At 45.0% G+C, this 16,713-nt stretch overlaps 1 protein-coding gene across 4 annotated transcripts; it reads right to left on the bottom strand.

The window, feature by feature from the left end:
• Positions 1-4,317: 4,317 nt before the first annotated feature.
• Positions 4,318-16,505, bottom strand: LOC310661923 (uncharacterized protein). 4 transcript variants are annotated; one of them, XM_083408581.1, is made up of 9 exons: positions 15,945-16,505; positions 14,117-14,199; positions 12,536-12,692; positions 11,336-11,497; positions 9,724-9,849; positions 8,873-9,096; positions 6,805-7,295; positions 6,241-6,753; positions 4,318-4,547 (listed from the first exon to the last, which is right to left on the bottom strand). In XM_083408581.1, the coding sequence occupies exons 1-9, from the start codon at positions 16,410-16,412 to the stop codon at positions 4,540-4,542; spliced, it is 2,232 nt and encodes a 743-aa protein (XP_083264707.1). In that variant the 5' UTR covers positions 16,413-16,505; the 3' UTR covers positions 4,318-4,539. The 4 variants fall into 4 exon arrangements, with proteins under 4 accessions (XP_083264707.1, XP_083264709.1, XP_083264708.1 ...); XM_083408583.1 differs by having other exon boundaries at positions 6,241-6,633; positions 15,945-16,504; XM_083408582.1 differs by having other exon boundaries at positions 6,241-7,071; positions 7,186-7,295; positions 15,945-16,504.
• Positions 16,506-16,713: the final 208 nt, after the last annotated feature.

Raw genomic sequence — 16,713 nt, 5'->3', positions numbered from 1 at the left:
AGGTCGGCGGTTCAAATCCCCGCGATGGGGTGAGCTCCCGTTGCTTGGTCCCTGCTCCTGCCAACCTAGCAGTTTGAAAGCACCTCAAAGTGCAAGTAGATAAATAGGGACCACTCTCCGGCGGGAAGGTAAATGGTGTTTCTGTGCGCTGCTATGGTTCGCCAGAAGCGGCTTAGTCATGCTGGCCACATGACCCGGAAGCTGTCTGTGGACAAGCGCCGGCTCCCGGCCTCTTGAGTGAGATGAGCGTGCAACCCCAGAGTCGGTCACGACTGGACCTGATGGTCAGGGGTACCTTTACATATATATATATACACACACACAAGCACATATACATAAAAAAAAACTTCTCTATACAGGGCTGCTTTCAGATGTCTTCTACAGGTTGTATAGTTACTTATCTCCTTGTCTCAGGGGTTGCATAACTCTATACCCTCCAACATTTATCCAATAAAAATAGGGACATCCTATCATACCATCCAACATTTCTCTGATGAAAATAGGGGTGTGCTAAAAAAAAAGCTAAGGAAAGGGACGTGGGTGGTGCTATGGTCTAAACCACACAGCCTAGGGCTTGCCAATCGGAAGGTCAGTGGTTTGAATCCCTGCGACGGGGTGAGCTCCCATTGCTCGGTCCCTGCTCCTGCCAACCTAGCAGTTCGAAAGCATGTCAAAGTGCAAGTAGATAAATAGGTACCGCTCCGGCGGGAAGGTAAATGGTGTTTCTGTGTGCTGCTCTGGTTTGCCAGAAGCGGCTTTGTCATGCTGGCTACATGACCCAGAAGCTGTACGCCGGCTCCCTCGGCCAATAAAGCGAGATGAGCGCCGCAACCCCAGAGTCGGTCACGACTGGACCTAACGGTCAGGGGTCCCTTTACCTTTTTAAGGAAAAGCAGGACATTTGGGATCAAATCAGAAACCAGGAAGGCTTCTGTAAATCCAGGTCTGCCCCTGGAAAATAGGGACACTTGAAGGGTCTGCATGAGGTTTACAACCTTTGCTCCAGATTGAAGGAGCTGGTGTAGATCCCCCCCATCCTAAGCATTGGCTCAACAGAGAAACCTGTTCAGCCTCACTGGCACACTGGCTCAGTCTAGTTAGCTCAAAATCAGGCCTGTGATGGCCATAGGCAGGAGCTCTGGAATGTTGGGACCAGTCAGTCAGTTCACGTATGTGTTGTTTGCTACATAGCTTAGCCAGCTATTGTGGAATCCACACACACTGGCCAGGCATGTAGGTCTTCCCACTCCTTGCCCTGACTCAAGGCAGGGGCAGCTGCAGGCATGATCCGTGGTGCTGCTCAGTGACAGGAGTGTTGCAAAACTTGTTGCGTTGAAGTTTAATGAAGTTGTTGGCCATGGTTAACCTTGTCATTGCAGGAGTAGAGAGAAACCACTAGAGAAGGACATACCTGGGCAAAAAAACCACACACCATCAAACCATGAAGCAAATGGTATCCTGAGTCGGCTGAGCAAAGCAGAGGCTGATGTTGATCGTGAAGGCAGATAAAGGTGGAGTCAAAGGGATGGGCAAGGGAAGGATTCAGCAGACAGGGTGTGTGTCATTAGTGTTAATAAGATAAACCTAATTGCAAAATATGCGTCCTCGTTCTCACTCTTTGTTCCTTTGTTTCTGCATTCTGGAGCATCCTCCAGAGTTTCTGCTGTGGCTGCGTCTCAGCCTGACCATTCTCCAGTCATAGAGGTGTGTTGTTTGGAGGGAAGAACTGGAGGTGTTCTCTGCCTTATAAAAGATCTGTTGGCATTCGAGCCCATAACTGGAGGGAGAGAAGCAGGAAGGCAGCTGGAAAATGTGGTTTGAACACTGGGTTTAAATTAGAATTAATGTGTGGCGAGGAAAGGAGAGAGTGTATGAGCTCAAGACTTGCAGTCACAACAAACCTGGACGTAGGGTTGTAAGGAGCATCCCAGACCCTGAAATTTCAGGGCCCAAACCTGAGACCTAGGGGCAGTTCCTGAAGGTGTCGTGGAGGCATAGCTGTCAACGTTTCCCTTTTTTTAAGGGAAATTCCCATATTCCAATAGGATTCCTTGCAAGAAAAGGGAAAGGTTGACAGCTATGTGTGGAGGTGGGCCCTGGAGATGGGGGTTAATTGGGAGAAGGGAGTGGAGGAAGGCAGCTCCCAACAGAATGTCTGTGCTACAATTTGGAGCTAGCTGTTGCTAAACTGAATCTTGTAAGTTGTATGCACAATCTTCTTAATTTTTTTTAATTATTCTCAAAGGCACTCTCACCCACCTGGAGAGTCACCTGGAGTGGGACAGGTAAACCTGGAGACTTCAGGTCAGAGCTGGAGGTTTGGCAACACTACCTAAAGTCTGCGGCAACTGGGCCTAAGAGGCATTTTCCTAGGGAGATGCTGGGATTTCCTTCTGATGAAACAAAGATGCTTTCAGTATAAAATGTCCGTGTTAGGCTCTGGGGGAAGGCTGTGGCTCAGTAGCAGAGCACATGCTTTGCATGCAGAAGGCATCGGGTTCAAACCCAGGTGTCTCCAGATGGGGCTGCAGAAGACTTTTGCCCGAATCCCTGGGGCGCTGCTGTCTGTCAGCATCAAGAGTGCCAAGCTAGATGGAGCAGTGACCTGACTTGGTATAAGACAGTTCCTTATGTTCCTAGGATATAGGTGATTTTAAGGTGATGTGGCATATTCTCAAGTGACATGACAAAATTATTTAGGGGACTCAAATCTCACTAGGGTAACCTCCCTGAACCCCTTTCAAAAAAATTGGATCGCATTGCTACATGGACTAGATGATCCTCAGGGTCTCTTTCAACTCTACAATTCTCTGATTCTGGGTTTGGACACCTTCACCACAAGGCCTCTCCAACATCCATCTTAGTTTACGGGGGGCAGCAGCAAGGAAGGTTTGTGGCGACTGCAGTCTTCAAGCATACATGGCCATGCCGACTGCTGCAAGGAAGCAAAGGGACCGCTGGGTGGAACGCTCATCACCTGCAACTTCATCTAAGGACAACCCAGCAACGTGCTCCATCTCGAGTTTCTCCAGATATGCATGATGCCATTTTAATTTTGGGTGGGGCTATTGGCGGAGCTGCAAAAGAGATCAGGCTGCCAGTATCCATTGCACCATCAGAGGATTAAGCTACGTGGCAATCACCAGTTTCATGACTCGGCAACTCCCACACTGCTTCACTCTAAAAAAGGGGGGGGGGACAATGTTTCCTTGTCGCTGGTGGACCTTACAACTGGATCCTGGACACAATCCTTGGTCAGTTAAGAAAGTATTGGAAAGGTTCAAAGGAATTATGTGCATGCTCCTTCTTTTGCTGCTGCGATGTAGGCAACCCTCCCCTTTCCCTTAGGGCTAGTCTGTGCTCCTCACACATGACAATTATGGGTGGGGCCAGTGCCAGACTTAGGTATAAGCTAAACAAGCTTATAGCTTAGGGTCCCACTCTCTTGGGGGCCCCAAAAAAATTTAAAGGAAAAAAACACCTGGATGTACATTCCCAAAATATAAGATAAAAAACAAATAAAATAAAACCTACATGCAGCATCAGTGTTCTGTGTTGTGTAGGCTCCTATGATGTAAATAATGGACCCCACCTGCTAGCCTGCTCCCTACAATATCACTGGTTTGCTCATTTCTATATATAGGGTGCCTACATGGACTGGTTGCATGGCAACATGTGCAAATAGCTTTAGATACCTATTAGGTCCATAAATTACCATATAGCATATATTCAACACACACACAAAAGCAGCAACTTGTTGTTGACAAAGGACAGCTGGACATATAAAGGGCCCCATTACCTCCATTAGCTTATGGCCTCATCAAACCTAAATCCGGCCCTGGGTGGGGCCGAAGCTAGTGATGGGTGGGGCCAGAGCCCAAAGTAGGAGGAGTCACTTCACTCTCTGCCACTCCCCCCCCCCTCTCAAGCTCTCTCTTTCTGACATGCCCTGCCAGTTCTGTCACCGTTCCTAAGGATATATCCACCTGATAGGTTTCTGCACCACTGATAGTGTCAGGGCCTGAGCGATCCCAGCTTCTGGTTGCCCAGGAGCCAAAGATCTGAAACCATTATTCTACCCCTATGTGGCTAGGCTGTTTGTCACAAGGTGTGTGTGTGTGTGTGTGTGTGTGTGTTTGATCAGCTTGGTGGCAACGCCTCCATTCCCAAATGCTGCGAGACTCCGAGATGGAGCACACTTCTGGAATTTTTAGAATGAACATTCAGCTGCCTTTCCAACTCTGTACCTCATGGTTGCAAAACAGCCAGGCAGCCAGAAGCAACATTTGTGAAACAGAATCACTTTGGAAACCCAGATTCCCAATTGCTTTATGCAGAAGTAAACTTTTATTAGAGGTGCAAGCACAGAGAAGATTCCAGAGGAAGGGAAAAGCAGGTGTACATCAGAGGAAGGAAGGAAATTCATGCTATCAGCAGTATCGGTCAAATGGAAGAAGAATTGTTTCTTGCTCTTTGCTCTTGCTTCAATCCGTTCTTTTCTTTGGAAGAGGGAGACGTCGTCATGCCTTAATACGTCGGTTAATAGCCTATTGAAAGAGAGAGGAACATGTTTCTGCATTTTAAAGGCTCAGTGGTCACCAACGAACCACTCAGGAACAAGACCGAGATAGAGTCGGAGAAACCACACATAGCCAGAAACCTTAGCAGACTTTCTGGCCTTTCTGGCTTCTCCCATTTCTTCCATTGTTACTCCTCTTTCTAACATTCTGCCCCACTCAAGTAACTCTAGAAAACAAAGGATGGGCGATCAGGACACGTTTTAAGTCCTATTCCTGCCCCCACCTCTTGCTCATATGGATAGGGTTCCCATATTCCAGATTGCAAATCTCGGCTGCCTAGGTAAAGGGACCCCTGACCATTAGGTCCAGCTGTGGCCGACTCTGGGGTTGCGGCACTCATCTCGTTCTATAGGCCGAGGGAGCCGGCGCTTGTCCGCAGACAGCTTCCGGGTCATGTGGCCAGCATGACTAAGCCGCTTCTGGCGAACCAGAGCAGCGCACGGAAACGCCGTTTACCTTCCCGCCGGAGTGGTACCTATTTATCTACTTGCACTTTGAGGTGCTTTCAAACAGCTAGGTTGGCAGGAGCAGGGACCGAGCAACGGGAGCTCACTCCGTTGCGGGGATTCGAACTGCCGACCTTCTGATCGTCAAGTGCTAGGCTCTGTGGTTTAACTCACAGTGCCACTCGCAAATCTCGGCTGCCTACTATTAACCAAATTGTTTGCAATTGTTTTATTCCAGAGATGTGTTTGTGCATCATCTGCATAAAACTCACAGTGGCAAACATATCAAATAATGAAAATGGAGGCAATAAAACATGATCCGAAAATCAATAATGCTCTAATTTGCTGAGAATTAAACACCATTCATTTTAACACAATGCTGTAGCCTTAAACACATATATAATCTAGATCCAAACATAAGATCATGACTTATGGCTACATTTACCACATAGTTGGGTCCTGCGTAGCTGGTTTCCTCTTTTAAAAATAATCAGCACTTCTCCAAAGCTGGATCAGAACAGTAGTATGTGGGGGAGATTGAACTCTTTTACCCCTCTGATAGTCACATTCTGAATCTCCCTCTTCTCCTGCAGTTATAGTCGTACGTTGGATCCCAAATGCCTTGCAAGTCGAATGTTTTGGCTCCCGAAGGCCGCAAACCCGGAAGTGAGTGTTCCAGTTTGCGAATGTTCTTTAGAACCTGAAAGTCCAACAGGGCTGACGGGGCTTCCAATTGGCTGCAGGAGCTTCCTGCAGCCAATCAGAAGCAAAGCTTTGGTTTCAGAATGTTTTGGAGGTCAAATGGACTTCCGGAATGGATTCCATTCGACTTCCAAGGTACAACTGTATAGAGAAGGGCTAACAGATGGTAAATTAGCATAAAATGTTGATGAAAAGATGGAGTGAAAATTATATATACACACAGACGTATACATCCTGTTACAGAAATGCATAGATTGAGAAACGTAAAATCAGTGTTTCCAAGGCAAGAAAGACTGGTTACAGGAAGTTCAGAACCTTTAAACACCTTTAAACAAAATCTTTTCTTTATGCAAAGATTATGCAGGCATGAGATTTTTAGTTGATGGTGTCTGATTTTAAATTTTTTTATTGTTTTTATTAGTTACTTTTATAAACTGCTTTGATCATTTTTGTTTTTTTAAAAAATATTTTTATAAATAAATAAATAATAAACATGGTATGGTTCTTCTTACCTTGCTCTTCGTAAGAGCCAGACTGGGATTGGGTGGATGAATGGCTGTGACATAATGAAGGCCTGCTTTGAGATGAGGGAGAAGATTGATAATGGCCACCACTTCCTCCAGAACTTCCTCCTTGAGAAATTCCACCAGGTGATTGTCTTCCTCCACTTCCTCCTCCTCTAGAACTTCCTCCTTGAGAAATTCCACCAGGAGATTGCTGGCCTCCACTTCCTCCTCCTCTAGAACTTCCTCCTTGAGAAATTCCACCAGGAGATTGTCCTCCTCCACTTCCTCCTCCTCTAGAACTTCCTCCTTGAGAAATTCCACCAGGCGATTGTCTTCCTCCACTAGAACTTCCTCCATATGACATTCCACCAGGAGATTGCTGGCCTCCACTTCCTCCTCCTCTAGAACTTCCTCCTTGAGAAATTCCACCAGGCGATTGTCCTCCTCCACTTCCTCCTCCTCTAGAACTTCCTCCTTGAGAAATTCCACCAGGAGATTGCTGGCCTCCACTTCCTCCTCCTCTAGAACTTCCTCCTTGAGAAATTCCACCAGGTGATTGTCGTCCTCCACTAGAACTTCCTCCATATGACATTCCACCAGGAGATTGCTGGCCTCCACTTCCTCCTCCTCTAGAACTTCCTCCTTGAGAAATTCCACCAGGAGATTGCTGGCCTCCACTTCCTCCTCCTCTAGAACTTCCTCCTTGAGAAATTCCACCAGGTGATTGTCGTCCTCCACTAGAACTTCCTCCATATGACATTCCACCAGGAGATTGCTGGCCTCCACTTCCTCCTCTAGAACTTCCTCCATATGACATTCCACCAGGAGATTGCTGGCCTCCACTTCCTCCTCTAGAACTTCCTCCATATGACATTCCACCAGGAGATTGCTGGCCTCCACTTCCTCCTCTAGAACTTCCTCCATATGACATTCCACCAGGAGATTGTTGGCCTCCACTTCCTCCTCCTCTAGAACTTCCTCCATATGACATTCCACCAGATGATCGTCCTCCTCCTGAACTTCCACCAGATGATCCACCTCCTCCTTGCCCTATATCAGCCCTTTGACAAATAAAAAGAGGTGTTATTTTAGATGGGGGAAGAGAGACATCAGGTGCATGATTTGGCAGACGCTACTCTTTTGTATTTATATCATTTTTTGCTCTATCATTGTGCCCCAGCCTGAATCAAATAACGTGGGTGATAAAGAGTACAGTGATATTTTGAGCAGATTGCCCAATTTCATATTTGTTTGCCAAAATTTAAACACACTGGAATGACTGCGACTAAGTACGTCAACTTGCCTCTCCTTGATATCAATGTGAAAACTTAGCCATGGCTTATTTTATTCAAAACATAACTATGCTTCATCAGAAGATTCCAGGGTAGTGCACAAAAGTGGGGAAACAATTCACACAATATATATAGAACTATAAACAAAACAGCAACAAACTTAAGCTTCATTGATTTCGGTGGGATCTAAGTAGAACAGTCTGGATCGAAATCAAATCTAATTTAGAGTTGCTTCTACCCAACATCAACATTCTGTTGAATGCAGAAGGTTTGTGGCGTGAAGGCCGGGAAGTTTAAAACTAAAATATTTGACAGGTTAATAATTAGCACAGTTGCCTTCTATGACACCAAGAAAACATACAATTTAACAAAACAGAATCCCAAGGCTACCTGTAATTTATGGCATCAATTTATCTCACCAGGCACAAAAGTGCAGGAAAGCCTCTTATTTGAGGAAGAAGTGTATATTTAGATATTCAAAAGGATTTCAGGAAGCAGCAGAGCAAAAATTGTTCAAGTTTGCGATTACAGATTCACTGGATCAAAATATGGCATGGACCTGGGGTCAAAACTGGGATTGGGTAGAAATTATAGAACAGGAGATGTGCCCACCCTCCTCCCTGGCCCTAGAACCAGTAAAGGACATGTCTACTATGGCATGGCATTTTTAGCTGGATTTACCACTGAGTACCAACCAGTCTGGGATGCGGGTGGTGCTGTGGTCTAAACCACAGAGCCTAGGGCTTGCCGATCAGAAGGTCAGCAGTTCGAATCCCTGCAACAGGGTGAGCTCCCATTGTTCGGTCCCTGCTCCTGCCAACCTAGCAGTTCAAAAGCACGTCAAAGGGCAAGTAGATAAATAGGTACCGCTCCGGCGGGAAGGTAAACAGCGTTTCGGTGCAATGCTCTGGTTCGCCAGAAGTGGCTTAGTCATGCTGGCCAAATGACCCAGAAGATGTACACCGTTTCTCTCGCCCAGTAAAGCGAGATGTGCGCCGCAACCCCAGAGTCGTTCGTGACTGGACCTAACGGTCAGGGGCCCCTTTACTTTTACCAGCCAGTCTGGTCCAGTAAATAGGGTTGTAGAGTGGGGTCTGAAAATTTCAATTCTCAGTTGCAGTTCCTCAATCTATCATCCAGTTTCAAAGGTTTGTTGTGAAAGTGAATCAAGAGGTCATAAAGAGCCTTGCAGGACAATAAGTGCTCAAGAGGTGTAATACGTAACAATTGCAAGTTTTTGGGAGAGATGTTCTCCAGGAGGAGATTCTCAGGGGCCATTTCTCCCACAATCCTATAAATAGCAACTGACATATTATTGGACTCATTCCTGTGTGAATTCTACATACGCGAGGTGCTTCCCTTCCTCAAGCAGTTGACGGTACTGGTTGATCTCCCCCTCCAGATGGGTCTTGATCCCAAGGAGTGTCTGGTACTCTTGGCTTTGATTCTGGATCTCATACTTAATACTGGCCAGCTCATGTTCCAGGGGCTCAACGAGGCCCACGATCTGCTGCAGCTGCATGTTGTAGCGTCCTTCTGTGTCGTTCAGGTTGTTTTGCAGAGACTGGAGCTGCAAAGCAAATACAGAGACTTCAAGAACAGGGGCAAAACATAGGCCCAGCTTTGTTCATTCATTCCTGCATATCAGGTGGTGTGGGGACCATTTGACCCTTCAGATGTTGCTGAACAACTTCCACCAACCCTAGCAAGCATGGCCAATAGCCGGGGCTGATGGAAGATTTAGAACAGCAACATTGGAGGGGGGCAGCAAAGTGTCCCCACTCCTGTTCCACATTAGTTGTCAGGTCTAGCGTTATGTACTGAAGTTCTCACCCTGGGCCAGCAGGGGGATACTGTAGATATATTTTACTCAGGTCCACATATGCAAATAAGGGATCAAAAGTGACGTTCAGTGTTTGGATAGTTACAGAAAGTTGTTACAGTTACGTTGTACTGGAGCTCTATATAAGCAGGCTGGCTGAGCCCTTCAGTTCAGTTCTGTTCTGGTCTGTGAATAAACAAGAGCTGTTTGAAGAATCGCAGTGTCGTCTGATATGTTCACCCATGACTTAACATCTAGCATAGCCTTCTTTCTGGTATGGTGTGAAGCTGCATTGCACCAAAAGATCCCAACAGCTTCAAGCAACTGAGACTAGTTCTACGGAATGATGACACAGAATTGGAAGCTGTGACTCACTAAACTGATCTGTGACTGCAGCTCAATTTCCAGGGTTTGATATTGCTGACTGAGCTCCATCACTTCTTTGCTACCGGTCCCAATCTCCTGGTCGCTCGACTTTTCTTGCTGACGAGATTCCTCCATCTGGAAAACACAAACAGAGGGCCATGAATCGGGCCTTCTGCAAGTATACACATTCCAAAACAAAGTGGGGGGGAATGAGCAGAATGTGTTGTGCAAAACAGAGGAATGGCAACTTTGGTGGATTTTCATAGTTGTTCCTATGCAGACACTTGAAATAATGGACAATTTGTTTATTTCCCCCTGCCCAAACTTAATAAATATCGTTAATTTAAAAGATGGGAATATTTGTGTTTTTCACACTTCGGTGACAACAGTAACGATGTATGTTTTTCAATAATATTTCTAAATATGCAATGCGTATGTTACTAACCTCGTCTCAAATCTTAATGCAGTGGTACCTCGGAAGTCGAACGTAATCCGTTTCAGAAGTCCATTCGACTTCCAAAATGTTTGGAAACCAAGGAGCAGGGAAGTTTTTAACATTTGATGAATTATTGTATTTTAATCTTTGGTTGGAAGCCTCCCAGAGTGGCTGGGAAAGCCCAGCCAGATGAGCAGGGTATAAACAATAAATTATTATTATTATTATTATTATTATTATTATTATTATTATTACTATTATTATAACTACGATTGGCTGTAGGAAGCTCCTCCAGCCAATCGGAAGCTGTGGAAGCCACATCGGACATTTGGGTTTCAAAGAACGTTCGCAAACCAGAACAGTCACTTCCAGATTTGCGGCGTTCAGGAGCCAAAATGTTCGACTTGTAAGGCGTTTGGGTTTCAACGTGTATAAGAAGGCTGCCAGGTCAGAACAGAGGCCTATCTAATTCAGGTTCCAGTTTCCTACAGTGGCCAAACAGCTCCCTAAGGGAAGTCCACAAGTAATCCATGAGCACAATAGCACTCTCCCCTCCTGTGGTTTCAGAGTCATATAGTATTCAGCGTCACATGACCGCCAATAGAGGAAGTAGAACCCAGCCATCAGGGTTATTAGCATTCTCCTCTTGCTGATAGCCTCGTCCTCTGTGACTTTGTCTAATCCTCTTTCAAAGCTACCCAAACTGGTTTGTCATCCCTGCCTGCGGTGGGAGCCTGTTCCGTAGTTCAATTACACACTGGATTTTCAACGGTTGAAGTGAGGGCACTTGGGGAAAGCACTGGGAAGGTATTGTCTTACACTCTTGAGTGCCAAAGGCATGCTTACACTCTAAAGCTACATCAATTTGATTCAGTTTCCTAAAGAAATTGGGAACTGTAGCTCGGTGAGGGCACTGAACATCTTCTGATAATGATCCCTAGCCTCCTGTGTACAATTTGATTTCTCAAGACTTCCAGGGTGATGAGCTTGGGAATGACAATTGAATCAATTTATGACGGTGCTACAGATTCCACTGTTTGCTCCCAACAAATAGGCAAGCAATTGGGTAACTTTTCCTTGTGTCAGACCCCTAATGATTTAAAATTCTTTCTTTCTTTTAGAGCTGGGGTAGGCTGCAAAGAAGCATCCTTTGACCCTGTTCACTGCACTCCCGGGGTTACTCACCTTCGCCTCATACCATTGTTCGACCTCTCTGCGGTTTTGCTGAATGATCTGTTCATATTCATGTCTCAGATCATCCAGTCTCTTTTTCAGATCCTCTCCAGGCTTGGAATCAACCTCAACAGTGACATCCCCACCGGACTGGTGTTGCATACTGTTCTTTACCTGCATGTCCAAAACAAATAAAACATTGAGACCCTCCCGGCACACACAGTGGACACACTTCCTTAGGCACACTGATGTGTAAATGGTTTTCTGAGTCGGCGGGTGGTGGGTGCTCAGTATTTAGGGCATTTGTAAATATTAAAGAATATTTAGAAAACTATGGAATAAAAGGAAACATCTTGGCAGAATTAGACTGATGCCTGTATTGTATAAATATAAGTTCGTAGGGAGGTAAAAAGAAACTATATAAGAAATATGTGTGTGGTATAAAGTAATGGATAGAGAAAGTACAGTGAGATTAATTGGAAGTCAGTTTTACATTTCTTCTCTATAAGTTTTATAATTGTGTTCAGTATCAGGAGTATATATGATGATAATTATATTAATTTTCTTATATCTTATAGTATGGTGGTTTGTTTGATTTTTCTGTTATTTGATTGATTGATTGATTGATTGATTGTATGTTTGTTTAAATTAATAAAGATAAAAAACAGTTCAGGGGCAAGAGGTATGCAATGTAGCCGGGCTGTTATAGCAGAGGTGATGGAGTAAATTCTACTTCCCATCTCTTCCACTGACATAGTCACATTCAAAGTGATGAAGCGTATCCCATTCAAAACAATGGAGTGTGGTTAGACTGCATCCTTCTTTGAGCTCATGTTTGGGCACTGAAATGTGCAGCAATTTCATGCCCACAATTCCCAATTCTGCCAAGGCTATGCACACACTATGTGCAAAATTGAAGGGTTTCTGGGGAGCAGGGGGAGGGGGGGATCCTTTGTGGGCAGGATCCTGAACCTTGCCTAGGAGTTAGCAGTTCCCTCCTCTGTTTTAAAGTTCCCAAGAGTTACCACCAGGCCAGAGCTGCTGCGTCCTTTATTCCCATACCTAGTGGGAAATAAGCTGCTGGTATATTCTGGGATTTCACAAAAATATTGGAAGATCCCAGCGCAGGGAGGAAGAAGATGTAAACTTCCTTTCTGAATTTAACACGTGTTTTCCAAAGGCCTTGGATTTCATTGCAGGCAAAGCTCTTACTTCACTGTGGTTTTTCTTAAGATGGCTCAGTTCTTCCCGCAGGGATTCATACTCCATCTCCAGGTCAGACTTTTCCAAAGTCAGCTTATCCAAAAGCGGACGTAAACCTTGCAGATCAGCCTCTACGCTTTGGAGAAGACCAGCCTCTGTCTCATACCTAAGAAAGCCAAGGAAGTTAGTCTGAAAGGCAACAAAGGCACAATCTGCAGCGATCCATTTTGTTTGCGAGAAAACTATTTGGTTGCTGTTGTTTTAAACGTCTCTCAGGGACCAATCCTAAATTCCAGGGATGCCAACAGGATTTCCAGAGGCTGGTACACTGGATGTGGATTGAGCTACCTGCATCTTCTTGCCCTCCCCCCAACCTCACTGCCATCAATTGATAGGAACTTCTGTTTCTGTACATGTGTCCAGCTTAGCCTAGCCTACCTTACTGGGTTGTTGTAAAGAGAAAAGGGGAGAGGGAGCATAATTTACACTACCTTGGGTCCCTGAGAGGAAAAGCAAGGCAGGAATGCAAGATACTTGTCTTAATTTACAAGGCCAGAAGTATTTAAGGTCCAGGATACCTCAAGCACTGCCTAATTCCTTACGTCTCTGCCCAATCACAGAGGTCTTTGGGAAAGTCACTTGAACGGCTGGGAGGAAAAGCAAGATAGAAATATACAACTGCACACAGCAAATACTCAAAGCAAAACACTCACACACATTTTGTCATCCTGATAAAGTATCATTGTGTTGAAGTATAGTCTATGGGAATTTTAATTTTCTGTAGCTGTAAAGATATTTAATGATTTTATGGTTTCATTTGTTGATATTGTTTGTGGAACCAGAGTTGTTTAACCATTAATCCCTCTTCCCAGGGATTATTTATACATACATACATACATACCCCGCCCATCTGGCTGTGTTTCCCCAGCCACCCTCGGCGGCTCCCAGTAGATTATCAATAATAATAATAATAATAATAATAATACAGTACATAATACAACATAATACAGTACTAAAAACACGATAAAACATCAAACATTAAAAACTTCCTTAAACAGGACTGCCTTCAGATGTCTTCTAAAAGTCAGATAGTTGTTTATTTCCTTGACATATGATGGGAGGGGATTCCACAGGGCGGGTGCCACTACCAAGAAGGCCCTCTGCCTGGCTCCCTGTAACCTCACTTCTTGTGGTGAGGGAACCGCCAGAAGGCCCTCGAAGCTGGACCTCAGTGTCCAGTTTGAACGATGGGGAGCTCTGGGAATAATAGCTTCATGCAGTGCTTTTTTTCTATATATATAAAAAATGTTTAGGGGTACTCTCATTTTCCTACTCATATTGAAATACTGCCCCTCCATGAGGCCAAACTTAGATTCATAAAATGTTAAGGGGTATGCGTGCCTCTGCGTACCCCCAGGGAAAAAAGCACTGGCTTTATGAGAGGAATAGGGGTCTCCTAAGAGCTCACAGCACCCTCAATAAACTACAGCTCCTAGGATTCTTTGAGAGAAGGCATGGCTGCTTAAAGTGGTATAAGAGCATGGGTGTGGGTGTGGCCTAATAGGAAGCATCGCTGTAGAATGGTCTTACTTCATCTTGAAGTCATTAGCAGCCATCTTTGTGTTATCGATGTCCAGGAGCATCTTGTTACTCTCGGCCACCGCATCGACCAGCTGCAAGAAGGGGAAAGGGCACACTTGGTTGCTAAGGATTCGGGACCACCATATTTCCCACAGTGATACAAAGGGAAGAAATACCTGACACAAAACATTACTTAAAAAAAAAAAAAAAACATGTATGGAAAGCTGACACTCTGATTGACATTCTGATTGTTGCCATTAGTGCTTAATTAGATGTTATTTAAAACTTGTGGCCGCCATCGAGCCACAGCTCTTTCCCACATTCCTCACATTTAATTGAAGCAGTCGTGCTTTCCTCTAGATAACTACAAGCTGGTGGGACCTCAAGCAAGCCAATTCATTCTCCTTCTCATTCTGTAGGGTGGCATCCAACAAAGTAGATCTGCAGGCATAATAATTTCCGCTTTCGCTATGGAGCTTCCCATCCCTCTCCTCCTCACGCGCCCTGCACCCTTCCCAAATCTGCTCCAGAGGAAAACTCCAGAACAGATTTAGGGAGGCTCACAGGATATACAGGGAGGGGAGAGGTAAAGGAAGTGCTTAGAAGGTAGAGGCAATTTTTATCTCTTTTAGTATTTTAACTTTCGTATGTTTCAAAGTAGGGTTGTTATATTTTCTTAATGTTTTATCTTTTGTAAACCACTCTGAGGTGTGTTTCCCCCCCCACCCAATCAAGCAATGCATAAATTTTATGGAAAAATACATACAATAAAGTAAAATACTAGTTGCTGGAAACGGCAAAATGGGAGAATGTCATTGCACTCGTGGTTTTTCCACTGGCATCTATGGGAACAGGATGCTGCACCAGGTGAGCCTTTTGCCTGTTCCAGCAAGGTCTTTATTATATTCTTATGTCCCTCCCAATTGTGATCTGAACAAAACACACATGTCACTAGGGGTGGATCTACACACAGGGAAAACACCTCTATAAAAAGTAAGAAATTAAATCGTTATAACAAAAGGGGAAAAAAACGCTATGGAAAATCGCTTAGATTTTTTTTTTGCTCTCCAGCACCATCTGGTGTTGCATGTTTATAACACATCCAAAACACTGTTTCTTGACTAATTTACCTGAGTCCTAGGTGCCTTAAGGGAAAAGTATTCACTGGCACGAGTGAGGGTTGGTATGTGACAATAATCTTCTTAAAAAAGAAACAACGGGAACTTTTCCACAAGGCTCTATTCTAGTCATAGATCTGTTCCCTGATTTTTTTTCTTTTTGTGAATTGTTTTTAAAAACACACACACAAATCACATCAAAATTGTGCACATTTTATATGCATTCTACACCTAAAGTAAGACATTTTTGTAATTTGTTTTTGTTAAAAACACCACTTTCCCTAAAATACACACTTCTCCATATGTATAAATCTGGAATAAGTTAATCTGGTTTGGTTCTCTCTAAAATGTAGACCATTTGGAGTCCTCCTCCATCCTTGCTGTTGAGCAGTTCTCACAATCCATTCACCATAATCCCCATTCTACTGGATTTGAGAAGATGTTGCCCACTTTGTGCAACGTTCCACAAATAACCTTCTTAGTTGGAGCCCAAAGAGAAGCCCCTCTCCAAGATTCAAAATAGATGGGGAACTGCGAATGAAACTTTATTTGCCTCAGTCATCAGCCATAGCAACCAAAGAACATTGAGTTGTACGCAGAACAAAATAAAGAGCCGATTATATAAAACACTTTTAGGGTCCTGAATCAGCAATCGAATAGTGGGCCTTACTCAGATTGTCCCAGCTAGAAACTCTGACGGGGAAGGGCGATTACGCTACCTCGTGGGAGAGCTTGTCAATCTCATCGTAGTAAGAGCTGTAGTCTTTCGGTGTGCCGCTCTGCCCATGCTTCCGATGCCACTCTTCGATCAGGTGCTCCAGCTGGTTGTTCTCTGCTTCCAGGTTCCGCACCTGGTCGAGGTAAGAGGCCAGGCGGTCGTTGAGGTTCTGCATGGTGCTCTTCTCGTTGTTGGAGAGGAAGCCAGCATCGTCGCCGCCACCAAACCCAAACCCCCCAGAGCTGCCTCCGAAGCCGCCGCCACTAAAGCCACCGCCACCAAAGCCGCCGCCACCAAAGCCGCCGCCACCAAAGCCACTCCCACCACTGAAGCCACTCCCACCCCCATAGCTATGCCCACCACCAAACCCACCACCAAACCCTCCAGGCATGCTATGGCATATCCCTCCTCCAGAGCCAGATCTTCCTCCACTATAACTTCCACCAGAAAACCCTTGACTGTTTCTCATGGAGGAAGCGTTTCTCCTAGAGGAGACAGAGGAAGACCCTCCTCCTCCACTGCCACCGCCACCACCACCACCACCACCACCACCACCACCACCACAGGTAGAAGTCTGCTTGAAGCTAGAGATACAGCTCATCATGACGGCTCCGTGGGGATTCTGTCCCAAGCCATCTTTATTTATACCTTCCACTCCAGGTGTTTCTCCATCCTATGTGGGTTTGTCTGGCTTTATTTGCTGATCCCCGGCATGATTTGTCAAAGGAGACTGTCATTATTTCGAACAATCCCAGTCTGTGTGAGTTTGT

This window comes from Podarcis tiliguerta (genome assembly GCF_965153285.1).
Source record: "Podarcis tiliguerta genome assembly, chromosome: 13".
Classification (NCBI taxonomy): Eukaryota; Metazoa; Chordata; class Lepidosauria; order Squamata; family Lacertidae; genus Podarcis; species Podarcis tiliguerta.
The sequence above is the reverse complement of the archived record's forward strand: the minus strand, read 5'-3'. Positions and strand labels throughout refer to the sequence as shown.

Coding starts and splice junctions, on each gene's coding strand:
- LOC310661923 (XM_083408580.1), bottom strand. CDS start 16,412: ATGAGAAACAGTCAAGGGTTTTCTGGTGGAAGTTATAGTGGAGGAAGA. Junction 12,693..14,116: donor GCTAATGACTTCAAGATGAA/GTAAGACCATTC, acceptor TGGCTTTCTTAG/GTATGAGACAGAGGCTGGTC. Junction 7,296..8,872: donor GAGGAAGGGAAGCACCTCGC/GTATGTAGAATT, acceptor TATTTGTCAAAG/GGCTGATATAGGGCAAGGAG.